Source organism: Miniopterus natalensis, chromosome 18 (genome assembly GCF_054644295.1).
Source record: "Miniopterus natalensis isolate mMinNat1 chromosome 18, mMinNat1.hap1, whole genome shotgun sequence".
Classification (NCBI taxonomy): domain Eukaryota; kingdom Metazoa; phylum Chordata; class Mammalia; order Chiroptera; family Miniopteridae; genus Miniopterus; species Miniopterus natalensis.
This window is the reverse complement of record NC_142098.1, coordinates 16,500,103-16,526,194: the sequence shown is the minus strand read 5'-3', so window position 1 is coordinate 16,526,194 and position 26,092 is coordinate 16,500,103. Positions and strand designations below refer to the sequence as shown.

The 26,092-nt window shown below is 52.2% G+C and overlaps 1 protein-coding gene across 1 annotated transcript in view; it reads left to right on the top strand.

The window, feature by feature from the left end:
• The first annotated feature begins 4,754 nt into the window (after window positions 1-4,754).
• The window catches only part of CRISPLD2 (cysteine rich secretory protein LCCL domain containing 2), a 60,314-nt gene continuing 38,976 nt past the window's right edge, over window positions 4,755-26,092 (top strand). The window contains exons 1-3 of the mRNA XM_016197133.2: window positions 4,755-4,813; window positions 20,074-20,378; window positions 24,335-24,453. Coding sequence (XP_016052619.2) covers window positions 20,139-20,378; window positions 24,335-24,453 — 359 coding nt within the window. The 5' untranslated portion in view covers window positions 4,755-4,813; window positions 20,074-20,138. The remainder of the gene's footprint in view (window positions 4,814-20,073; window positions 20,379-24,334; window positions 24,454-26,092) is intronic.

Sequence of the window (26,092 nt, the reverse complement as noted above, 5' to 3'; positions counted from 1 at the left end):
CAGGATGCCAGGCACCCTTCCAGGACTAATTCTAGTTCTTCTTTGATTTTATTTTATATTTTATTATTTTATTTTAATTTTTCTCTTCCTCTTGGTTCCTCTTTCTAAGCCATGCCCATCGCAAAATGATGCCTCCGTATCTCCTTGGCTCAAATTCTTAATGGTCTTTGGCGCCAAATTGAGGCTTAGTGACACTCCGCAGCTGCTGAGTGGGCGTGTCAGGAACAAACAAGGATGTGGAACTCCCTGGCCAAGGCTCTTGATGTCCAGTTTAAGAGACTCCAGTGAAAACAAGTGGTGAAGATGTTGGTGTGAGTTCAAGATCCTTCGGCCCTGTGACAACCGCACTGATAGGAAAGGAAGACCTTGGTCTTTGTGTCAAATGATTCAACCTTCAGACCACCTGACGCAGCCCCACCATTCTGTGCTCACGACATGTGTGGTCCTACCATTGGCCCACCTTGGTTCTGAGAGAGCAATTGACAGAGGGGTGGAACTTCTCCAGAATGTCATGACCAGGCCCACATGTTTCTTTTTTCAGGTTGGGCTTCATTACGGTTCTTCAGAAGGACCTTTTCCCTTGTCTCAAACTCTCCATTACTTAACTCCTGCCTGGATAGCACACAGGATCCTTTGCCGGGATTTCCAAGGATATCAGTGGCTGGTCCTTTGCCACAAAGCCTCTTGGGTGCATCTTGGTCCTTTCCCATTCAGGACCTCCCAGGAGCTGATGTTGCCCATGACACACCATCTTATTCAAAGGGAAATGTTAATTTTTGGAAATTTTTTTGAAATCTAAGATTACATAATGATGGAAAAGTTGATCAAAGTTAAACTTTTCTGTCTCTTTACTCTGTTGGCTCTATTAACAATAAAATTAACTAATATGTGCTATGTGCAAGTGTTATTCTAATTTTTCTAATTATTTTCTATATATAAACTATTTAATATTTTAATAACAGCCCTAGGGGAGAAAGAGGCCATTGTCATCACCTCCATTTTATAGATGGGGAGTTAAGCACAAGGCCAACAGCTTGGAAGTGGAGGAGCCAGGAATGGAACCCAGCCTGGCTGGTTCCAGACAATGGCACCAACCAGCAAGCTACTGACTCATTCTGCCCCTAGGGTCATCAGCCTGGGAGGCAATTGTCGTTCAGAGAGGTCAGGTCACTTGAACAGCTGGTGTCTGGTGGAGTTAGGATTCAAACTCACTGGTTCAGACCAGGAGTGAGGAAAGTCTGGCCCTTGGGCCATATACTGCTGGCGAAATCCTTTGGTCTGGCCCTGCCAAGGCAACTGCAGGTGGGGCTCAAAATTCAATAAATCTTGGAGCTTTTTTCATAGCTAATTTTAAGCTGATAATTTTGTATGGCCCTTAGAATGATGTTATAAATATCCAATGGCCCTTGGCAGAAAAAAGGTTCCCTCCCCTAGTCTAGATGCAAACATGGTGCTTCTTCCACTGGACTAACTTAGCCCCCTATGAAGGATGAATTGTCTTTCATTGAGTGCTCGGGCACTGAGATATGCATTTTTATGTATCTTTTTTGTAAAAAAATATGTATTTTTTTGATTTCAGAGAGAGGAAGGGAGAGGGGGAGAGAGAGAGATAGAAACATCAATGATGAGAGAGTCATTGATCGGCTGCCTCCTGCATGCCCCCCAGTGGGGATCGAGCCTGCAACCTCAGCATGTGCCCTGACTGGGAATTGAACCGGGATCTCCAGGATCATAGGTGGATGCTCAGTCACTGAGCCATGCCTGCTGGACTGTTTTTACATATCTTGTCTGCAAATTCTTTCATCTCTACCTATTGAGAATGTGTTCTATGTCCTTTCTTCTTGACCCTAGGAAGATTCTGTGATTTGACCAAGGGTATTGCAGAGTGAGACTATGACTTCCAATGACAGGTCATAAAAGGTCATGCACCTTCTGCCTGGTTTTCTTGGGAGGCTTGCTCTGGGTGAAGTAAAAAGTCTGGCTGCCCTGAGACTGTCTTCCTGGAAGGGCCACATGGAGGCACTTCAGTTGACAGCCCCAGCTGAGCTCCCACCACATGGGTGAACCAGCTTGGATGTCCAGCTCAGTCCAGCCTTCAGGTGCCTGCAGCCCCAGCCAACATCTGACTGCAACCACATGAGAGACCTCCAAGGAAGGTCCTCCAACCGGGCCTGTCTCAGATACCTAATCTACGAAATCATGAGCAAAATAGAGTGGTTGTTTGAAGCCACTGTTTTGGGATAATTTGTTACACAGCAGTAGTAACCATAACATCCCATTTGGGAAATGTTAGCCCAATGGGTTCACACTACAGCAAACCTGAACTCCCTAATCCCTTCTGGTCACCTGGTTTTAGAGGCCAAGGTCATGGGCTCTGGGCTTGGACTGCCTGAGTTGGAGTCCTAAGCCCATCACTCAGTAGCCAAGTGACCCTGGGCAAGTATCTTCATCTGCCTGAGACTCAGTTTTCCCATCTATAAAACAAGGCCAACAATAGCTCATTGGGTTGTGAGAGGTTCATAGGCCGATGCTGGTGAACCCCCAAGTACAGCGCCTGGCATACGTAAGTGCTCGCTGGAAGTCAGCAGGCAGGTGGGCACAGTCAGATGCTAGGCCAGGGAGGCTCAGTGGGGTAGACAGAAGCAGTGGGGCAGGTAAGGAGAAGACCACAGAAGGAGAGGAAAGCAGAGACTGAGGGAGAGGAGGGGAAGAGGATCTGGAAGGTTCTGTTGTGTGCAGGGTGCTGGAGCAGTGGCTGCCGGTCAGTGGGAATTGGGAGCCTGTCTGGGCACCGACATTGTTTAGGTGCCCTCAGGTAGCAGCTCTGCCAACAGTGCCCTGGAATGCTTGGGCCAAGAAGAGTGTCTGATGACCTATCCTGGATCAGCAAGGGGCCTGCAGAGTTGCCATAAAAAGCATCATTAAGGAGGTGGAGGTCAGAGCAAGAGCTGTGAACATTTCAGTATTAACAACCCTCACCCCCCACACAGATGCTGGGCCCATTAGAAATTAGACTCTGTGTAGCTTTCCTTCCCTTCTGCTGGACTGGGGACCCAGTTTATTCCACTTTCCTGTACCCAAGGTTTAATGGTACACAAAGTGGTGGTAGCTTAGTGGGCAAGGGCATGAGTTCAAATCCTGGTTCCTCCACTCAGGAGCTGTGTGTACTGGGGAAAGCTACTTACACTCTCTGTGCCGTTTCCTGATCATTACAGGACCAGCCTCAGAGGATTGTTGTGGGTGGACAGGATGCTGTGTATGGGGCTGGGTATCTGAGAGGCATCTGTAATACAAGGATTGCCCTTTGTCAAAGTGGGGACTGCTGTTCTGGAACAAGGTGGATCACCCCTAAATACATCAATGCTTGGAACAAAGCCCAGTACATAGGTGCTTCATAAGTATTTAAATCTTGATCAAGAGTTTCTGGCTTTCTGAATCCATGTCACATATGCCCCACCAGTCACCCAGGGATCTTCTTCCCTCATCCCTGCCCCAGGTGCTCTCCACCTTGATTGCCCTAGATGCTCTGACCCGCCTGGGTGCCCCAGGCCCTGAGGTCCCAGAGGGGCCTTGCCTGATCCCGCTCACCACTGCCCAGCACAGGGCCTGGTGCAGAGTGATTCAGCGGGAGTGGGTGAAGGAATGAGCGATGAATGAGCTGATTCCGATGCCTTCATGCAGCGGGAGGACAGGCTCCTCCTTGGCGCACAGTAGGGCCACACTATATGCCTAAGTAGGAAACACAGGAAGCCCTTTAGCTCCTCCAGTCTTGTTTCTTCACCTACCAGCAAGGGCCTTGGGCTTACATGTTTCAAAGGCTGTTTCTTCTGGCTCTAAATGGTTTTGTTACCGATACTCAGTGCCTGTGGGCAAAATGTAGTAAGAGCAAGGTTTGAACTTGTGCTGCTGTGCACCAAGCTAGGGATTCTCTTCTCCAGGCCTCAGTTGCCGGGTCCGTGAAATGGGATCGTTTCCATCTCATTGGACTCTGGTGAACGTATATTTGGATTGTGAAAGTAAAGGCGCTTAGCCTGGCATGGACACATGTTTTCACTGCCCTCATCCAGTGTCATCTTCTAGTCGTCGTTTCTTCATCCATACATTGGGAAGAGAGAGCGAGAGGGAGGGAGGGAAAGAGATGGAGGCACAGAGAGAGGGACAGAGACATTGATATGAAGTCAGGATGGCATGAGCGAAGCTTTCTGCCCATGTGCAGAGGATGGAGATAAATTTAGCAAGCGTGTATTCTGCGCCACAGTTTACGGAGCCCACGCCCTTCCCGATTTTATGTCGTACAATCCCGGGAGGTCACCTCCCTATTGCCATTTTCCAGCTGAGCCGCACAGGGACTGGACTTGGTAAATCTGCAAACCCCTGGTGGAAAGTGCCTGGCACCGCGCCGGGTGCCTAGTAAGCGCTCAAGGGAACCGATACTTTTATGGTCACGATGAGGAAACAGCGCGTCGTCTTCTCAACCCGAGTTCATAGGATGCGGGTGGTCCTGGGCGCTCGGGGGCTCGCGGGGCGGGGCGGGGCCTGAGGGGCGGGGCGGGGCGGGGCCGGGGCCGCTACCCTGCCGCCCTATCAGCTCCCGCGCCCCCCGGGGGCGTGGCCTCCGGGCTACTGACAACGTATAAGAAGCGGAGCGCGGGGCCGAGGATCCACTGCGCGCTCGGCCGCCGGGTTCTCAGGTTCTCGCTCGCGCCGCGGCCGGTCCGTCCCGAGTCCCGCTGTGCTCGCGCCGCCGCCGCCGCCGCCGCCTCTGCACGACGCAGGAGACCCCTACGGGCCGGTGATTGGAGCCTCTGCGGCGGTAAGTGTGACTTAGACTCCTTTCCTCTCTGCCAGCCTTGGTCCATGCCCGTCATCTCCCAGGAGTGGAAGTAGCCAGGGCAGATGCCCGCTCCTAGGGCTCGCTGTGCGCAAGCACCAAACGGACCGCCTCCCCGCGTCCCAGAACCGGGCTCAGCCGCTTGCCGCTGGAGAAACTGAGGCACGTCCAGGGCAAGTCAGTTGCCCAAGACCACAGGCAGGAAGGGAGGGAGCCGGGACGCAGAGGCGGGCTGAGCGCAGACCCGGGCTCCTGGAGGCTGCGTGCTCCTTGCCGGCCCGCGCGGTCCCCTAGCATCTGCCGCCTTCCTGTGCAGGCACCGGGCGTCCGTCAGTGGAAGCCCATAGTGTGGATGTGGCAGGAGTTTGAATGTGCCTGCCCACATGAGGATGGCTGGGGGTGATGCCAACGGTGTGCGCATCCTGCTCCAACAGTTTACAGGACCACGTCCTATCTTTATGTTGTTTCATTTGCAACAAACCTCACAGTAGCCTTCCTCTTCTCATATTTCAGATGAAGACGTGGGGGGATTAGGGAGGCGAAGTGAGTTGTCCAGGCAGGGCCAGGGCTGAAATCCAGCTCTATCTGCGTCCAAAGCTCCAGAGGGCCGTGGGATGTGTCCGGGCCTGGGGCATGTCAGAGTCCTTGCAGGTTCAGGAGCGGGTTCCTGGGTATCTTCAGCCAGAGTGGGCACCTGCATAAACTCCTTGCGTGGAGAGAATTCTGCTGGGAGCTGAGGGCTTGGTTCTGCCGTCCTGGGGCGATGGGCTGCCCTAGATGGATAGAACCAGAGCCAGCGCCTCATGTGGGGCAGACCCAGAGACTCCCTTGCCAAGTGCTAGGCTAGTAGACAGGCCAGAAAGGGCTTAGCTGATGCCTACTCATTGAAGTCTGACTTGAATTGGGCGTCTTTTAGCCAACAGGTAGATTGCTGCTCTGGTCGAGAGAAGCAACTGGAGGGCCTGTGCAAATACTCAGCTTGCCTTGCAACCTAGAGTGGGTTTGTGAGTTTTTACCTTGAGCATCTGGGCCCCTCATTATGGAAGAATAGGGTGAGCTACCTTTCCCAGCTGGGTCAGGGCATCTAGGGTCTAGACTTTGACAGGTGAGAGACCAGGGTCCTGCAGAAAAAGATGAGGGGCAGGTGGCCTTCCCCAAATAGTCTGAGAGGGGACCTTCCAGGGCTTTGCGTTTTGTGCACCTGCTTTTCTGCTTCTGCCTCTGATCTGGCTGTTTCCACATGGGGGAGGAGCAGAAGGTGTGGGAGCTGTACAACTGGTGTGGCAGGTATGAGACCCTGGGCCATGCACTTAACCTGAATTATCATCTCTGCGGCACACCTGGGCAGCAGGCCTTTTGATCCCCATTTCACAGATGGGAAAACCGAGGCTCAAAGAGGTGCATGCCAAGGTCCCCTAGCTGGTGTGCCATGCTGTCACCTGCTGTCACCTCCAGGTCTGTCTGGCTGCAGACCCTACACTTAATTGCTGGGTCCTGCCTAGCCCCTAACTCCATCCCCTGGGCCTGACCTTCGCACAAGGCGTTGTTATGTCTGAGGTGTTGTTTTGCCTGGGAGGGGCTCCAGGTAAAACCGCTGTCAACAGAGCTGATCACAGGCCCCAGGACCCCAACAGTGCACCCTAGCAAGAGGATGGAGAGGGTCAGTTTGATTTTTACAGAGCCTCTTAGGATGTAGGAGTTGGGATAATAAGAATAACACGTATAATCACACCAGCCCGACATTTACCCAGCACTCCGGGCCAGCCATGCCCAGGGTTTTTTTTACATGGATGATCTCACTGACTATTTTATGAGGTGGGCACTGGCCCATCCCCCTTTTTACAAGTAGGAAATTGGAAGCTTGGAGCGGTTAAGGCATGTACCCAGCATGACAGAGCCAAGGCAGAGGAGAGCTGCCATCCCGGCTGGGGCCTGCCGCAGATCCTGGAAGAAAGTGCTCATCCAGTGCTGAGCCCCTCGGCTGTCACGGCAGAGTTCGCTGCTAGTCAAGGCCTCTCCTACCACATGGGATCGAGGTCCCTGGCCTGGGTTAGGGGTGGGTCTGGAAAGGGGATGCACTGACACAAGGGGGCTTGGACTCCACTCTGCCGGCAGGTACTGGTATCAATGCACGGAGCCCGACCCCAGGACTCAGATCAATACTGGCTCCCAAGGTCCTGCTTCCAGACTGGAGAGAAGAGCTGGCTGGCTAGGGGCAGGAATGGAGCCCCTGCACAAAAGCATGAGGCCTCTGAGAGCCCCCACATGCCGTTCCTCCCTCAAAGACCCCACGTTGGTTCTCTAGCCTTAAGTCAGTTGCCTTTAGTCAGTCGCATTTGAAAACTGGCTTTTAGAGGCAGGACCCCCAACACTGACCCCTTTGGCCTGTGGGAGTTGGAACATTTCTTTTCTCTGTCACCAGTGTAATTTACTATGTATGGGAGGTGCCTCTGTGTCTGCTTGCTCCCAACCTAGGAGGCTTTTTTTTTCTTTTTTCTTTTGCAAACTCACTAGTTTTTGATCAGTCCCAGATGTGCAAAACCCAGCATCGCTCAAAGGGGCTGATGGCTTGTCAAGAAAGGAAACTACAACACAGGCGTCATTTCATTTCATCTTCAGCTCATTGAGCTGAATAGATTCTCAGACCTTCCTGGGACAGGGATCTGGAGCCCCTCATAAAGTCCTAAATGAAACATGCTTTGTTCTGGAGCAGGGAGGCTCGATCAGGTCTGGGAGGTGGTTGGAAGCGCCAGCCATGCCCTTTTTTCTTTTCTTTCTTTCCTTCCTTCTTTCTTTTTTTCTCTTTCTTTCTTTCCTTGAATAAAAAATTGTTTTATTGTGGTAAAATATACATAAACACAAAATTTACCATTTTAACTATTTTAAAGTGGACAGTGCAGTGATAGTACATTCGAAATGTTGTGTAACCATCACCACAGCCTAATTCCAGAACAAAGGAGGCCCCATGGCCATTATTAGCAGTCACTCCGCTTTCTTTCCTCCCTAGCCCCTGGCAACTACTAGTCTACCTTCTGTTTCTACGGATTTACTATTCTTGACATTTCACATAAATGGAATCGTACATATGTGGCTTTCTGTGACTGGCTTCTTTCACTTGGTATGACGTTGTCATGGTTCCCCATGTTGTAGCGTGTCAGTGCTTCAGTCCTTTTTTACGGGTGAGTAATATTCCTCCGTGTGCATAGACCACATTTGGCTTATCCATTCTTCCACCAGTGGAAGTTTGGGATGTTTCCACATTTTGGTTATTGTGAATGATGCTGCTATTAACATTTGTGTACATGTTTTTCTTTAAAAGCCTATTTTCGATTGTTTGGGTCTACACCCAGGAGTGGAATTACCGGGGTCACATTAACCTATTGAGGAACCATGTTCTCTTTTCTTGACTCCCTTCTTGAAGAAGCATCAGCTCAGGTCATCTCATGTCAGAATTGGTCAAGGTCCTGTGCATAGGTGCAGGGAAATCTGACATCTGAGTGTTTTGGGGGAGGTGCTGGCATTCCACCCAGGATCACAGTAGCAACTGGCTTTGTACCCCAGGCTGTGCAACTGTGGGCACTCACAGACAGACACCCCCCTTTCAAGGCTGAGGACAGATTGTCTCTCGCGGTTCAGCCTGAAGGAGATTTATCTTCTCCGTTGTCTCAAGTGCTGTGTCAGCTTAGACAGAAACCACAGATTCAGGGGGAAAAGGAGAGGATTATGCAACTTCTGGGTCATCATTTTAAAAATATTATAAATTATGAAATGCCACATTTTCAATAGGAATTTCTGGAATGCGTCCCATTGTGAGTGCAGAATGGCAATATCCCAGCAGGAAAAATAATTGAGCTTCCATTTCTTTAATATGTTTTTTAAAAAATTGATTTTAGAGAGAGGGAGAGGGAGAGAGGAAGAGAGAGAAACATCGATGTGAGAGAGAAACATCGATCTGTTCCCTCTCACACGCACCCCAACCGGGGACGAAACCCACAACCTGGGCATGTGCCCTGACCAGGAATCGAGCCAGTGACCTTTCCATGCACGAGACGATGCTCAACCCACTGAGCCACACTGGCCAGGGCTTGAGCTTCCATTTCACTTGCAGTCAAATAGTTTTCTGGAATTGACCTGCCCTAGCGTTCTTTCCGACTGGAAAAAACCTACCCAGAGCCCTCTAGGAGTGGCTGCTGGCATCCAGCTGGCATCTGCTGAGACTGACTTGATAAGAGGCGGAGAAATCCTAGATCAAAGAGGTAGCATCCTCTGGCAGGGAGAGGTGATAGTGGGTGGGAGTGTTGTCGAGGGTGCACCAAGTGTGTGTGCGCAAAGGCCCTGAGGCAGGAAGGGGCCTGGCACCCATGGAGAAAGGCAAGAAGTTCCCTGTGGCTGGAGTTCAGGGTCAGATTCAGGAGCAATAAGGTCTGCCTTGCAGGTGGGGCGAGCTCTGCTGAGTTAGGATCCCCTGCTATGGGCTGCGGGGCATAGGAGTGTAACAGGGTGATGTTTTTCACTTGAGAACAGATCATCGTGAAATGAGTAGTGTCTCCCAAATTGTGGGGAGCCCATCCGTGCTGATCCTCTAGGTAACTGAGCGTTGGCACAGACCCAGTAGCAAAGCTCACCAATCCAGGAGCTGCGCCTTCCTCCTGCTTATAGCGAGGCCCGTGTTTCAGGTGGTCCCTCAGTCCCTAATGCCCGCCCCCCATCTCCCTTTACAACAAAGAGAGCATTCTCTACAACAGAGTCTCTGGCCAGTAGCGGGGCCCAGCTGGGAGGTCCTCACTTTGCTCTGTTTTCATTGTGCTTAGTTTTATTTCTGCTTCCATTCAAGGCAGAAGCCATCAAGTTCCCTGCAAATGGTGGTGATGGGAAGTTACCTTTGATAAGTAAAAATTTCTGAACCCTCAAAGTGGGCCAACTTGAATAAAAATAAAAATATGTACTCGTACAAGCAGATGGTGAAGCCAGACAAGATTGGGAAGGGGGTGTGCCAAGGATTGAAGTTTGGCAAATCCTGGATTAAGTTGGGACGTGAGGAGATTGGAGAGGCTGTTATAATCTGGAGCAGTGGTTCTCAAAGTGGGGTCCCACTCAAGCTGGGGGGAGGGTACAGCAGCACCTGGAAACTCATTAAAATGCAGATTCTCAGGCCCCTCCCCAGATCTCCTAAATCAGAAGCTATGGGAGTGGGACTGGCAATCTGTGTTTTAATGAGGCTGCCAACACTTTCTGGTACAGACTCAAATGTGAGACCTACTGCCCTAGAAAGCCCATGAAGACTTTGCCCTGGGGCCGGGCATAGATAGGATGGGGGGGGGGGGAATGGTTAGTGGGTAGATAGGAAGCTGTGTGTGTGGAAGGTTCTGCTTACAGGACTTGGTGTGGCCAGAGAGAAGTCACATGGCGAGAATGCAGTGAGTGGCTTGGGAGCTACAGTGACCGCCAGACTCAAAGCCCCCTGAAAACAAGTTGTTGGAGTATCTCTGAGTCTTTTTCCTGGAAGAATGCTCCACTTGTTGGCGCTCCTGCTCTGGGGCCTGAGCACGTGCCCTGAGGATTCCAGCATCTTCCCTCTGAGCATATTTAGTGTCCCTGTGTGTCCAGGAGCTCGCGAAGGACATTTGTTTGTAACCCCGAAACGTCCCCTCTGGAAAAATGAGTTGTTTCCAGGATGACATTTAAAATATGTCTGCCCATACATGTATTATCCCCTCTCTCCCTCCTGCCCCAAACCGGCTTCCAACACAGCCAGTCTGTTCTCCCGGGCAGAAGCACCAGGCTGCTGAAAACTCTGTTTATTCCCAGAAACCTTCAAGACCTGGGCTTCGCTGGGACTGGAGATATTTTCAGCTTTGGCATTGCTGGACAAAGTGCCCTCTCAGACGTGGGATGAACTGGGCCCTGTCTGGGAGAGGTGGTGTCTGGTCCAAGTGGGAGGCCCGGGCCAGCCGCAGGGCTTTATCTGGGCTCCGACAAGTAAGTTCACTTTGAAGCGCTGTCCTGCTGGAGACCAGACTCCAGACTTGTCTCAGCTCTGACTCCTGGGGAGAGTCCTTCAGGATTCTCTCTTGCATAACGGTGTTCCCTTCGCAGCCACTCTGGCATGGTCCATCCTTCACACAGAAGCCAGAGAGAGGGCTGCACCCTCAGACCAGTGGATGAACTTTTTCCGAGTGCATATGTGCGCAGTAGGACCCCAGACCAAGCTGCAGGCCTGACCAGTCCCCCTGCCCCCTCCATGGGAACCATTTATGGACTCCTAATGGCATGGGTTGGCTTGCCTGCTTTTGAACTCTACATAAACGGCACCATGCGTGTTTAATCACTGGAGTCTGGCTTCTTTTGTTCAGCGTTACATCTGCGAGCTTTGTCTACCTCGTTGCATGCTCACTGGCTTTCAAAGCATAAACCAGACCCTAGCGCTGTCAGCTTCATCCCCCCACTCCCACGTTTGTCTTTGCTTTTAGAGAAAGATCGAGACTCCTTGTCGTGGCCTTCAAGGCCCCTGGCCACCTGTCCCTACCTGCCTCTGTGACCCCATTTGTCCCTCTTTCCAGTGGCTTTGCACCTGTCCTGGGTCATGCTGAGACAATGACCGCCCCTAAGCCTTTGTCCTCACTGTTCCTGCTGCCTGGAGCTCCCTCTCCTTGAGATCTCGGCAGGACCCCACTGTGCGTCCTGGCCAGGGTGGTCCCTCCCCAACCTCTGCTCAATTCCCCATCCGATTCCCAGGGCAGCTTTCCTCATGCCTTTTGTCTTTATGTAGTTGCAGCTGTGTCCCCTCCCCTTCCCAAGAGTGGAATGTCTTGTTCCCTTGCATATCTCAAGGACTCCGTGGCCACCCGAGGGTTGGCCCTGGGGATTTTCGTCCACAGAGCCGTGTGGAAACTCCGTAGCCTGATGCTATAGAATGCCTGAGCTTGTGTCTTTGAACTTGTTTCATACCCAGTGGCCATGACACACCCTGGCAGATGCCACCCAGTGCCAGTGAATCATGCATTTCAGGGTTGGGCCAGGTGCTGCCAGCCCTGAAGCCTGGGGCAGAGGTGATCTGGGTGCCTGAATTCACCCAGGAGGACAAGGGGAAGAAACAGTCATTAACCATCGCTAGGTCCTAGGACTTTGCTGCTGGGTTTTTAAGAACCACTATTTTAGTAATCTTCGCATCCTTCCTCATCCAGCCGTGGGGGAAATTCGGGGTCTCATTGTGCTATGAGGAATTGGAGGTAAAGGGTCCTTCCGGGCAGCTCTATGTGGTGGAGTCAGGATTGGAACCCGGGTCCGACCCAATGTCCATGCTTTTCCACGCGCCTCTGCCAGTCCTCGATGTCTTGTCCCTTGGAGATGGCGGCTTCCTGCTGTTTATCTGAAGCTTTGCTGAGAGCGTTGCTCCCAAGGAAACAACTGCACACCTGCAAGAAAAGAGAAAGGGGCCCCAGGAGTGTGGCTGGGTAATTTAAGACCATATTAATTTATTATCCAGTCACTTTAGAGTGCCTTCTCTGATATATTCTCTTGGCTTTTGTTGAATGCACCTGGTTTTTAGTTGTTGTTTTTTTGCACGAAGTAGATTAAGTGTCTGTTGAATGAGGTTTTCTTCTGTTTTTGTCCAGAGTTTTGTATATTCTCTGTGTAGTACTTAAAAAAACTGAATGGGTTTATATATTGTACTTGTTCTATATATAAAACTATATATATCTCCCATAAGGACTTATCTTTTGCCAAGAGGACAGGGGAAAGAAAGTGCCTGTGGGTGGGGGTTTCTTAGCCGAGTGGACTGCTGGCCCTCCTTCCTTGGTTGTGGGGAACCCAGGGGGCCCTGCTTCCTCCCTGCCCAGCCCTAATCCTGTGGAGCAGGGTTTAAGGAAAACCAACCAGATCGCCTGCTCCTCCCCCCAGTGTCTGGTACTGACCCAGACGCTCTTCCTGAGAGGTTCTGCCCAGGGCTGGGATCTGCCCAAGACGTGCCTGCTGGGGAGTCCTTCCCTCCTCCCAGCCACCGCTTCATTCCTGGGATTTCTGGGTGGTTTGTGGTACGGCTCTGGCCTCGCTCATACGTCGAGTTCTTTGTGCCTTTGGGGTTAGCTGCTGTCCTATGGGTGGGGTGTCTCACTGAATGTGTCTGGCTGACATGGGGCTGGAGGTCAGCACTGCCCTGACATTTTGGGGAGCCACTGCCTGGATGAGCCAGGCTCGGTAAGCAGATGGAGTGTGAGAGATGCATGGGCACTGGGCACCGCCCACAGGCATTCTGTGTGCTGGCGGGCAAGTTGCTTATCTGTTTTGAGTCTCAGTCTCCCCATCTGTGTGAGAGGGCTCATAATCACAGTGACCCCGTTAGTCTGTGGAGAGCATGAATATGAGATGCTGGGACTAGAAGCCAGCTGCTTCATCCACCCTCATCAGGCCTTGGCCGGGTTATTGGTGATGACTGTTCATGGAGCATTGACTCCCCGCTGGGGTTTGAAGTTGAACAAGGCTCAGTGCCAGCCAGTGGTGTGCTGGGGCCGGCTCCCTAGATAAAGTTTCAGAAAGATCATGAGCCAGTTAAACAACCATCATTAAACGTTGAATTATATAAACTTACAGTTAAGTAAGTCATTTAAAACAAAGGTAATAAATACTCAAAACTCATCATGTCCTAATTTTTTACTTCACTTCACTATTATCTCTGCTCTCGATGTTATTGGCATGCTAGTACAAGCCTTTCCAGAAACCCCATGTTCAGTACCTCATGTTGCTTGCTTGAAATCGGCCATGGTGGGAGTATTTATACCAGGGCAATTGGCAAACACTACAAGTCCAGCACACCATTGATTTCAGCCTTCAAAAAAGCACATAGTCTAGGTGGAGAGACAAATAGTATGAACAGATGCAGTGCAGGCTGGTGAGTTCTGGGACATCCAGGGGCCACTTCATTCAGCTAAGACTGAGCCCTGCAAGGAGACAAAACTCCATGGCAGCTGTGGCATCTGAACTGGGTTGTTGTCATCAGCATGATGGGTCCTGACCAGTTGGTCAGCATTAATGCCATAGACCTTATTGGCGACATCTTGACACCTGCTTCCCCAGAAGGTGGGGAAAATTGGCTGCGGCTCAAGGCATATGCAGAGTCAAGTGTGTTTTAAATTTAGGGGAGGTTCTCCCCTCTGCCCCACAACCATCAGACATTTAACAGGATGTTTTAAAGTTAGACTTTGCCTCAAGGCAGAGGTGGGGCTCTGAAATACTTCACTGCACTCCTCATTATTAATGCCAGCCTTCCAAGAATCCCTCCAAACAGTGCGTCTATGGGGCACTGAGCAGCAGAATCGTATTATAAGAGCTAACACTGTTGGCTGTGTACTTCATAGCTGACATGGCCATGTTCATTCTCTCCTTCATTCCTCACTCCATAGCTCATCCCTGGACCCTAACCTGCCCTGCCTCCGGCCCAGGCCGGGCAGATTAATCCCTGCTCATTGGCAAAGAACTCAGCTGAAGAGTTGCTGCCTCCCTGAAGCCTCCTGAAGTTTAATCACACCTGTAGGCCTGCTGGTCTTGTTCACCGATGTCTGACAAGTCTTATAATTCCCCTCTACCTTATAGATGCAGACACTGGAGCCCAGAGAAGCTTCATGCCATGTCCAAGGTCACACAGCTAATGAGGGGCAGTGCCAGACATTGAACCCAGGTCTCTGGTCCCCGAGATCCCAAGCTTCAGGCCACATGAAGAAGCCAACCTCATGTGTATTGTTTATATGGCTCTTCTGATCTTGGGAGGAGGAGAGCCACAAATCCATTCCATAAATATTTATTGACCATCAACTTGGCAGACATTGGTGGTTCATCTGTAAATAAGCCGACAGGTCTGTAGGCTCGAGATTAAGCAGTGACCCTGGAGTTGAGTCTTAAGCAAGGAGCAGGAATTAATCTGCCTAGCCTGGGCCGGCGGAGGGGGCCAGTTGGGGGTCATAGAATGAGCTGTGGGAACAGCATGTGCAAAAGCAGAGAGCTTGGCACAGCCTCGGAGCTGACGGCTGACAGGCTCAGTCCTAAGATTCATCTTCCTGGCAGACTTTCCTAAACACAGACAAAGGCAGTGGGCTAGATGACGCATCAGACCTAAACAAATCATGTTCCTTTTCTCTCGCTCTCTCCTAAGGACTGAATTGGTGGTGGCATCGCCCAGGAGGTCACCACCAAGGAGACCTCTTACTAGATTGGGAACACTAGGATCTGTGGACTTCTGTGTACCCACAGAGCCTTGGCCAGGCTGGAGGGGGTGTTGCAATGTGTTGAAAGTTCTCCAGGCTTTCAGAAAGCTTGATTTGAAGTCTTGGTTCCACTAGCTACACAACCTCCCAAATACCAGGCAGTGTCTCCTGGACTGAGTTGTATTTTCTGTAAAATGGGTGGAAAACAGCCATCTCCCTGGCAGAGAGCAGATGCTCTTGCAAGCTTCAGGCCACACTGCAGGAATTTGACTCCCATGGCTTTCACTCGCCACACTTGGGTCTCCTTGTTGACCCTGGGGTTTGAAAGCCTTGTGGGTCTCTCCCCACCTCTCCAGTGGCCTGATTTCTGGTATGTTCCCTTGAGACTTCGGTGTCTTTATCGTATCTGTGGTCTGCTTAATCATGCCCGCAGATCTCTGGGCTTGCTTTTGCAACTTTGGCGGAGTTAGAACAACTTCTTCCGGAGAGCATTCCTGCTGTATTGCAGAGCAGGTCTCAAGTTGTTGGTATGAGGCCAGGGTGAGTGAGAGCTGAAGAGGGCTTCTCTAGAAAATGCCTTTGGAGGTGCCTGCCGCTCACACCACTTTGGCAACCCTAGGAGAAAAAAGGGGCTTGGGGTGGGACAGGGGTACAGAGCCAAAGAGTGTGGGCCTCACTGTCCAGGTACCAAAGTGTGAGCTCCTTCAGGATGGTAGGGAAACAGCTGGGACCTCAGCAGCTAGAGTGCTCTACAGAGAGTACCCATCAATGCCTGGGGTCAGAGGTCAGCTGGTGACATTTGAATCAAAAGAGCATTGGCAGGTGGAGGTTGGCAGTGTGTCAAGTCCAATGATAGGGGCATGTTTTGGTGAAATGTCACCATGATGTAAAGGTTTCAGTCCCCAGGGGGGTGACGCATTGGTGCCTTCTCATCAACAGCGCCACTATCTGACTTGGGGGGGGCAGGCCTCAACTCCACTGAGCCCAGCAGTCTGCCCGGGAGGCAGAGGGGGGTAAGGAGGGTTGAAGAGGGAGATGGGATTGTTGGTGGAGGCTCCTCTGCTGCCTGGGTGGTGACAGGAAATCCATGAGGTGGCAGTAAGAAAGGGCTCTGGGGTCAGATGGAGCTGTGTTCCAATGCCGGTTTTCTGCTGGTTAGTTGTATCATCTTGCGTGGATTCTTTAAACACCAGAGGCCTCAGTCTCCTCATCTGTAAAATGGGATAGTGGAACCCAAACTCTGAGTCATTGGGAGGTGAATTTAGAAATTCAACATCTGGCACACAATAGGTCTCCCTCAGTGTAAGCCCCCTGCCAGCCTCCCTGGAGGGAGCATGTCCTCATCATTGGAAAGCTCCAATCAGCCTTGGACAGTGTATATGTCTCATTTGTAAAAAGTTTTTTGTTGGTTTTTTTTTTAAATTGTAAATGGAAAAGGGACTGAAGTGCTTTGGCCCTAAGTTCTGATTGAGCTGTTTGGGCAGCAGAGGCCAAATGGTAAGAACAAGCCAAGGGTGCTGGCATTGCCTGTGAAGTGAGCTGTCACTGCCAGGTTCCAGCTGAATCCTTGCCTCGGCCTCCTGATTTGCCTCTCTGTTCCCACCTTGCTTCCTTCCATATAGCGGCCAGCAGGATATTTGGAGCATGATCCTTCCATCCACTTATCTGATGCACATACCAGTTTGGTGGCACTGCCATAACCAAGGACCTCAGACTGGGTGGTTTAAAGAATAGACCTTTACTGCCTCCCAGTTCTGGAGGCTGGAAGTCTGAGATCAAGGTGTCAGCAGGGCTGGTTCCTTCTGAGGCCTCTCTCCTTGGCTTGTAGATAGCCATCTTCTCCCTGTGTCCTCTGTGTGTGTCTGTGTCCTAATCTCCTCTTCTTATAAGGACACCCGTTGTATTGGATTAGGGCCCACCTTGACGACCTCATTTAACTTAATCACATCTTTAAAGGCCCAATCTCCAAATACAGTCACATTCTGAGATGCTGGGGGTTGGGGCTTCTACATTTGAATTTAGGAGAGACACAACCCAGCCTAGAACCCTGTGCTTGTTGCCCTGTGCCAGCACCATGCTGGACTCTGGGAATACAGGCACGAGTGAGACACCAGCCCTGTTATGGCTACAATTCTGCTTAAATCTTCAGTGTTCTCCTGCTGCCCAAACTTAGCAGGAGCACCAAGATCTGGGTCTTGTCCCTCTCCAGCATGGTCCCAGTCAGGCCAGACCACTTGAGCCCCAGTCAGGCCAGACCACTTGAGCCCCAGTCAGGCCAGACCACTTTCAGACCCAACAGTACGCCGCCCAGCATGGTGCCACAAATGGCAGGACCCAGGGCAAGTCTGATTTCCCCGGCCAGCGATTGACGCAAAGCAGAGACGGCTTGAAGAAACTCTTCCTCTTACCTCCTTTCACTTGTGTTTTCTTCCTGAAGGAAGGTTTCAGGAAACCCATGGTTCTCCCAACTCTAAAGCTCCACCTGAGGCTCTGTCAGTTCTCTTTGGAACCTTCGTGGGAAGCAGCAGCCTGTAGGCCCTGGGCTGGGGCCCTTTCATATTCATAGTGAAGCGGGCTTGTGGAGTCTTATGGGATAAGGTTGCACTTGTTCAGGGGAACATGCCAGAAGGATGCACATGGGACTTGTAGTTGTTTCATTGCCCTTTCATGTGTTGGCATTTTGCTTTGTTTTAAAGTCCAAGGGATAGGATGTGTTCACCACCTAGATCTGGCCTTGGAGGACTCTTGCCCTCTTTGGTTACAACCTTGCAGTTTCTGCCAACTCAGCCTGTCCACCTAAAGTGAACAGAGATTGACACTTCCATATTTGCTTGAGATTTTAAAGTAGAAATAACATATTAAAGATAAAGATGAAGCCTGGTTTTACTGTACAAACACACGCACACATGCATACACACACATTATAGAACACATGTTATATAACATGCATGCACACATAACACATGTACACAAACACAAATGTACAGCTATGTGTATGTATGTGTATATAATATATGTATATATAACATATACATATAGATGTTTGTATGTACATACACATGTATATCCAAAAATATACAAAATATTATTTATGTTTTAAAATTTACATAAGTAGTACAATTAGCATAATATTCTACAACTTGCTTTTTTAACCCAACACGGTATTTGAGTTTCACTTATGCTGACACTCACATAGCTCTGGTTCATTCCTTTGACCTGCTGCATAATATCCTACCCCGTGGCTACCCCACAGTTTATTACTGATTACCCCTACTGATAGCTGTTTGAGTTGTGCCCATTGGCAGTTTAAACCAAACCCAGGCATTAGTCTGGTTGAGTCACAGTTGAGTTGTATAAGCAGTTCCTGCTTCTGCGGGTGCCCTGCCCCTCCAGCAGCTTTAGCGTAGAGTAAAGCAAATGAGTACTGTCACGATGCCAGCGTGGACGCCTTGTGATGTCAATCCTCACTGTCACTTCGTCTCAAATTTTAGTCCAGCGTCAGTGTGTTTTGGCATCTCTCTCAGCCTGGCCTTCTGCAGCTGGGAAATGTTCTTATATGGTGGCGTGACTAACCTGAGACATCAGGGACCCCGACTGCGTTACTGGGTTTGAGTCCCAGTGAGGTGAGCGAGCACGCAGAAGTCCTCCCTGCAGTCCCTGGGGCTCTGCCCCAAAGGGAATTCCGACGAGGGAGGCCACATGTGACTCACGCCAAAGAGAGCCAGGCCTCCCCTCCGGATGGTGGTTATTTTTATCTGAAGTTCGGGCTTGGTCAGGACCCTGGAGAGTTTCCAGGGTCGGAGTGGGAACTGCCTCTTTCCCACAGCTCCTGGCTTCTGCTCTGCCTCCTGGGATTCCCGGTTCTGCCCTTCAGCCTCGGCTCGTCCCCTCCCTGCACCACCCTATGTCTTGTCCCTGAGGATGTCCTCCTCTGGCTGCGGTCTTTCGGTCCCAGCCAGCTTGACTGCGGGTGAAGAGCAGAGGAGTCTTGCTGAGAGAATGGAGCCCCCCAGGAGCCCGAGCGGGTCAGCACTGAGGCACGGCCGTTGCCCTTCCTACCCAGGGAGCCCCTCCTCTAGCTCCCTATGATGTCTTAAGTCAGCCCTGTCCCACTGAGTAGGGGCTGTGGCTTTCCTCGCCTATCTCCCCGGCCCAGCTGGGAGCCCCTTGAGGCCAGGGCCATCTTCATGTCCCGAGGTCTAGCACAAAATAGGTGCCCAATAAAAACCACTGGGTGACTGACTGAGTACCCATGTGAACCACTAACCAAGCAGCCGAAAGGATAATGCCTGGCAGTGCCTGGAGCAGGCAGGAGCTGGGGAGGGGAGGCCACGTGCTCGGTTGTTGAGCGGGTTTACCAGGCAGGCTCGGGGATAAGAGTGGGGTACACAGCACCCCTTGGAGGTCCTCTGTCATTTCCTCTGAGGATCACGTTGACAGGTGACTTGTGGGCAGAGCGCTCAGCTGGGTCCCTGGCTGGGGCTGGGTGACATGGTGGAGTGTGTGACAACTGTGTGGGTGGGGCCAGTGGAAGGGCCATGACAAGAGGAGCCTTGTGCAATGCAGGGTTTGGGGCTGCCTGTTAACCACATTGGTAAACTGAGTCTGACTTCACAGGGACCAGGAAGCTTGCTACTGACTTTGGTTCAGGGCAAATCCTTTGGTGATGCGAAATGACCTTATCAATCTCCTTTGGAAGCAGGAGACAGAGCTTAACTCAGGCTGTAGACCCACCTGAATGAGTAGAAATGCTGACTCGACATTAGAAAAGATGGTGACAAGAGAACCTGGGTCCAGGAGAGACTGTGCCAGGATGTCCCATGTGGAGGCCGGGCAGCCTGCCCTGCTGGAAACCCTTTGCTTGAATCCCAGCTCCACCACTTCCTGTCTGAGGGACTCTGGTTGTTTAGCTCCTGTGAGCCTCAGTTTCCACATCTGCAAAGTGGGGAGAATACTACCTGCGCCGTTCCCCGCTCGAGCCAACACTGTAGCTGGTTTGATACTGACTGGCTGTTTCTCCGGCCGCCCTCTGCTTCCTTTCAGGTCTCTCGAGCCCCCAGCTCTGCCTCCGGAGCCCGGCTGCCCCATCTTGCCGCAGGAGAGGAGCCATGAGCGGCGTCCTGAACGGCCTCTTCCCCTTGGGGCTGGTGCTGCTGGTCTGTGGCTCCCAAGGCTTTTTCCTGCCCAACGTCACACACTTAGAGAAGCTGCTCAGCAAATACCAGCAGCATGAGCCCCACCCCCGGGCCCGCCGGGCCATCCCCAGGTCGGACCAGGAGGAGATCCTCATGCTGCACAATAAACTGCGGGGCCAGGTGTACCCCCCGGCCTCCAACATGGAGTACATGGTGAGTGCTGGCGCCCCACCCGGGCGGGCGGCCGGGCTCTGTCTGTTTTGTCCCCAGTCACTGGGTGTGTGGCAGGCTTGGGGTCTCAGGCCACAGAGGGTCCCCTGCCTCTGTTCTTGATGCCTTGCCAAAACAGCACCCATGGGTGCCCCAGCAGAGGCTGTCTCATTGCCAGCTCCTCGTGTCACCTCTCAAGCTCAGCCCATGTCCCCGCCCCGAGTCTTTCCTCAGGCCTCTGGAAGGCAGAGCAGGGAGGGCCTCAGGGCTGGGCTGTGGCAGGGTCAGTCCCAGCTCTGCCACCTCCTGCATGTGTGACCTGGACATCAGCCAGCCTGAGCCTCAGTTTCCACTTTGAGCACCCCTTCCTGCCATGGTTCCCGTGACAGCTGAGTGCAGACCCTGCGCCTGGGGCTGTGGTGTTGCTGTGGCTACGGTGCCAGCTGGCCTTCCTCCAGCCCTCCAACTGCACCTTCTCCGTCTGAGGAGAGTGTGGCCCAGTCTGTGAGTTACGGTGCCTGTTGGAAAGGAGAAGGGGGAGGAGGGACAGTGTGTGTGGGGGTTCCCTCTGAATCTGGAGAAACCCACACTTAGGAGCAGAAGGGACGACAGCTCTCCCCGTCCAGGTCCCCCGCCCCGCCTTCACGCTCGCGTTTCCATTCCTGTCAGTACCATCCCCCATTCCCCCAGCCCTAGGAACTAGGTGCCATGATTTTGCCCATTTAATAGATTAGGAACTGAAGCCCAAGGTCACACAGTTGGCAGTGACAGAGCCAGATGCCGTCTGAGTCCAGCCGACTCCAGGGCCTGTGCTCTCAGCCACCACTCTGTGTCCAGATAAGCACCTCGCGCCACCCCCACCAGCTACCGTGTGTTTTCCACCCGGTCTCCCCATCCTGTTCCCGTCTCGCCTTGATTAGTGGGACAGCCTCAGCCCCGGGGGTTCCACCAGCCATCTTGCCCTCTGGCTCATTCTGAATCCTGCCATCTGTCATGTTAAGCTCCTAAATCTTCACTTTCTTCCAACCTTCCTCCTGCTCAGGAGCCTCTAGGGCCCTCTGTGCCCAGGATGAAGCCCACATGCTTCTTGCCTGGCATCCGAGGCTTCTATCAGGAGCCCTGTCTGTCTTGATGACTTGTCTCCCTCCTTCCTCTTTGGCCAGAGGGGTCTGCTGGGTGTCCTCCGAAGATGCCGTGTGTGTGACAGCCACAGCCCCTCCCTCCCGAGAACACTTCCCCTTGTCACTTTCTTTATTCAACTGCTCCGCAGCCCTCACCCTATGCCACGCTCCTGTCCTTCCCCTGGACTCAGCTGTCATTTTGCATGATGCCTTGTGCCCTGAAGTTGGTAGCACTCGTGGTTGGGGACCGTCCGTGTGCCTGTGAGCCCCTCACTGTCCCTGTCTGTGCGCACACGAGGTGACCCATCACCAGCCATAGGGCAGATGAATGGGACACCGGCCTGGGCAGAGCCCTGAGAGCAAGACTTTGGGAATTCGTTACATTCTTTTTTCCCTTAAGGAAATCATCCAGGCATTTATTCCAGGGGCTGTGCTAATTTTAGGGGGAAGAGCGGGCACCCTTTCAAAATGCATGGGACAGCTGGTGCAGACCTCAGGGTCAGAGATGTAGGAAATTGGGGGGGTTTCTTTGGGGCTTTGGAAACAGACTCCTCCCCCATCCTTCCCTGGACCTGTTGGTTTGGTCCCTACGGGGAAAGGACTCTGCGCCTCTCTCTGGGTGGGTCACCCTGCATCCTGAGCCATTCCCACTCCAAGGTCCCGAGTGGTGCCCACCAAGGAGTAGGTATTTTCCTCAGTTCTTCAGAGGGACACGGGCTAGTTGGAGGGCAGGTATTCAACTGGGAAAGCACAGGCTGAGTGGGAGGTGAGGGGGCAGGTGGGGACTGAGGGGCTCAGTGAGGGCTGCCATGAGCTGGGGAACTGGGCTTCATTGTGTGTGCATTCATTCATTCATTCATTCACTCACGCCTGCATTCATTCATTCACGTCTGCATTCTTCTGGGTGGTAGTCGAGACGTGTAACAGTGCCGTGGAAAGGACACTGATCAATAGTGTCGGTTGTAAACAGCTCACCACACAGCCAGATCCGTGACTACCAGCCCTGCACCCCTTTGTTCGGGGAACGTTGTTTTGAGGTCCTACTATGTGGTGGGCGTGGCTGGAGCTGCGAAGGGCATGGCTGGAGAGGCGAAGGTAGACCAGGGTGACGATTCTCAGCCTCAAATGGAGGGAGGGGAGATCTGGTTTCTTGTTTGACTGTGTCCCATTGCAGACTAGACATCAGGCCTGCGTGTCTCCAGTCAGAATGTCAAAAGCCTTAAACCCCCAGAGATCCTGCCTGGCCTGGCCTTCTTTGCCTAACTCAATCTTTGCCCTCCCTGCTCTCCTCCCCTACTTTGAACTGTCGGAAATGTTTTGGACTCAGACCAATGGCAAACAAGGTTCACATTGCTCTTGAACCATGGCACAGAATGAATAGTGAGCTTCTGAAAAGCCAGTGACCCTTGGAGTGGGATCGGCGCCTGCCCAGGCTCCCATTGTCCTCTCTGGATACGGGGAGGGGCCTTAGCTGGCTACTTCCAGAGGGATCGAGATGTATGTACAAGCTACTCTCGTCCCCACTGCTCACCTCTCCCCTGCTTGGAGACGAATGAATCACTGACTTGGTTCAGGTGTTCTATTTGGGGGGTGACCCTTGAGTCCAGAAGACAGGAAGGAGGAAGTCCAACTTCAGAGTGCACTATGGGGGTCCCATGGTGGGAACCGGATCTGCCAGGATCTGCTGAGTAAAGGGAGCAGCAGGTGGCTCACCCTCCTGAAGGCGAGAGGTGGGTGCATTTATGCACAGGCCTATCCCCCATTGGCTGAGAGTGGCCCCAGGGAGGGTTGACCCCCCCCCCCCATTCAGGCTTTGCTTGGACATTGGGGAGAGATCCCAGGCAGAAGCAGCTCAATGGGAGGTGGGTCAGGGGTGTGAGGCGGGTCCCCAGGGGCTCTCCCCTAGGGCAGGACTTGCCCAGGATGTTGAGGAATTCCAGATCTCCAACCTGGGGTCTCAGTTGGTTTAACCAGCCTCCTGTTCCTGGACAGGTCCCAGGGCTCTGCCCAGACAGCCTTTCAGTGGGCACCTACTGTGTGCCAAGTGCTGGGGCTACCCAGAGCAATGGATGGCCCCTGCCTGCCCATGAGCTGGAGCATCTGCCCAGTGACTCTGGGAGGAGGCATCGTGGCAGCTGGTTCGCAGCGATCGCGGAGGGCCGCCTGGCGTCTGTTCCTTCACAGGAGAGAAATGACCCCACTTGCTTTGTTCTCTGTGTTCTTTCCCAGGGAGTTATGTGTGTTCCCTGGGCCAGCTGGGAGGCAGGACCGGCTGCCGAGCCTGTCTTGATTCTTTGGCCCAGCCCCCTGCCCCAGCCCCCCTGATTTAGGGTGGGCCATGATGCCAGAGGGGAGCAGGGCTGGGCAAGTTGAAGGCATGTCTTGCTACTTTTTTAGAAAATATAATAGTAAAATATATATAACACAAAATTTAACATCTTAACCGTTTTTAAATGCACAGTTCAGTAGCATTAAGTACATTCACATTGTGCAACCATCACCGCCATCCATCTCCAGGACTTACTCATCCGCCCATTTCACAGGTGAAGAGACTGAGGCTGAGAGGAGAAGGGACTTACCCAAGGTCACCGGCGAGTTAGAGGTGGAGCAGGAGCTCTGAGGAGAGCCCTGGATCCAGGCTCCTCTGAGTCCTTTGCTGACCTGCCCCTTCCCACTTGCTGAGTTAGGAACCCATGTGAGATATGCATGCAACCCAGAGATGCAGGAGCTAACACTGGCCTGTGGGTTCACCCGGAGCCACTGCGGGAGGCGTCGCAGCATTTTTGGTTCTTACATCCACCCCTGACTCTGAAGGTGCCTGTTTCTCCTCCCCTACAGACCTGGGATGAAGAGCTGGCGAAGTCTGCGGCGGCCTGGGCCCACGAGTGCATCTGGGAGCATGGGCCTACCAGTCTGCTGGTGTCCATTGGGCAGAACCTGGCCGTCCACTGGGGCAGGTAAGACTGAGGTGGTCCCCCCCTTACTTGTGAATTGGCCACCAGGGCTGAGCACCTACTGTGTGCCTGGCTTGGTGCTTGCTGTCCATTATCGAATGTAGCCCTCATGATCACCCACTAAGAGAGAGAGAGAGAGACCACCTGTGTCATTTACGGGCGGGGAAACGGAGGCTCTGTGTGTGCCCAGTAATTGGCAAAATGGAGGTGAGCCTGGTTGCTGACTCCAGACACTGATCATCGGACTCAGGGTCTCTAGAGTGGGTTTTCCATTCCATCTCCTTGAAAGGGTTCTTGAGTCTGTTGCAGCTGGCCAGGAAGGAGCTGGCTGGGCAAGCTGGGAAGATGGGAATGCTCGCTCCTTTAGTGGCAGGTCAGTCCTGTCTTCTCCGCCCCAGCATGTCTGGGTCCTGCTCTTTAAGGCCCAGCCAGGTTTTACCTTGTGGGCAGGTGTCCCTCACTTCCCCCCTTGTCTGGCCACAGAGGGGCTCGCTCATACCACTGGCCTGGCAGCACCTTTGTCCCCTTGCCCATGGGAGGCACTTGACAATGGTCCATTCAGTGTCATTCCCTGGCTTTCCCCAAAGTCAACTGGGCCACATACCGGGCACCTAGCCCAGCTGAAAGTCCCCTGCAGGCTGGGGCCTGGTTTCATCAGAGAAAGTGCAGAAAATGTCTTTTGACCTATTAAGACTTACTGAGCCACCGTCACAATGCTATGCCCACTGTCCTCTGAACCCAGCAAGTGGCCAGGGTCTCAGGGTCCACTTTCATTTTGTCCTATTCATCGAAAAGTTGGACTGGACTTGAAGCATCCCCTCAAAATTCCGGCCAGGGTTTGCTAGACTTTAACCCAGACATTTCCCAGCTCTTGAAGTTCAGGAGTTTGATTTGGCCACGAGCAGCTACACTCTCCTTTAGGGCAGCTCCTATTCAGGACAAAACCTGGGCCCGTGTCACGATGGATCTAGAGAGACATGACTTCATGGGAGCAAATCAACAGAGTATTTTTTCCTCTGGTGGATTCTGCTTTTTATAAAATCAGTCTACGATAGCACTGAACGAAATGTCTGCAGGGGAGGAAATCCATCATTCCACTCCCTACTTCAGCTCCTTTCATTTTCTGGGCTCCTGTGTAGCCTTTGGCCGTCAGCCGGCATATTTTTACGTAGTTGTAACTGTGGCCAAGACCGCTTTTAATTCATTTTTTTCCCTTCTCATACAATACCAGACAATTTTTCTATTACATATTTGTCATGGTGATCATCTCGTAAAGGCCGCCTATGGGCTATCAAGTAGACAGGCCAAAATTTAGCCATTCCATTTAAAAAAAAAAAGATTTTAAAATTGATTTTTAGAGAAAGAGGAAGGGAGAGGGAGAGAAACATCGATGTGTGAGAGAAACATTGATCAGCTGCCTCCTGCACGCCCCCAACCTGGGATCGAACCCACAACCGGGACATGTGCCCTGTCAGTGAATTGAACCAGCGACCTTTCAGTGCATGGGATGGCGCCCAACCCACTGAGCCACACTGGCCAGGGCAGCTAGTCCATTCTTGTAGACTTGCTTCTTCTGTTGTTGTTGGCTTGTTTGAATTATTTTATCAGGGTAACTCTGAGGAGTGGGATTGATGGGTCAAAG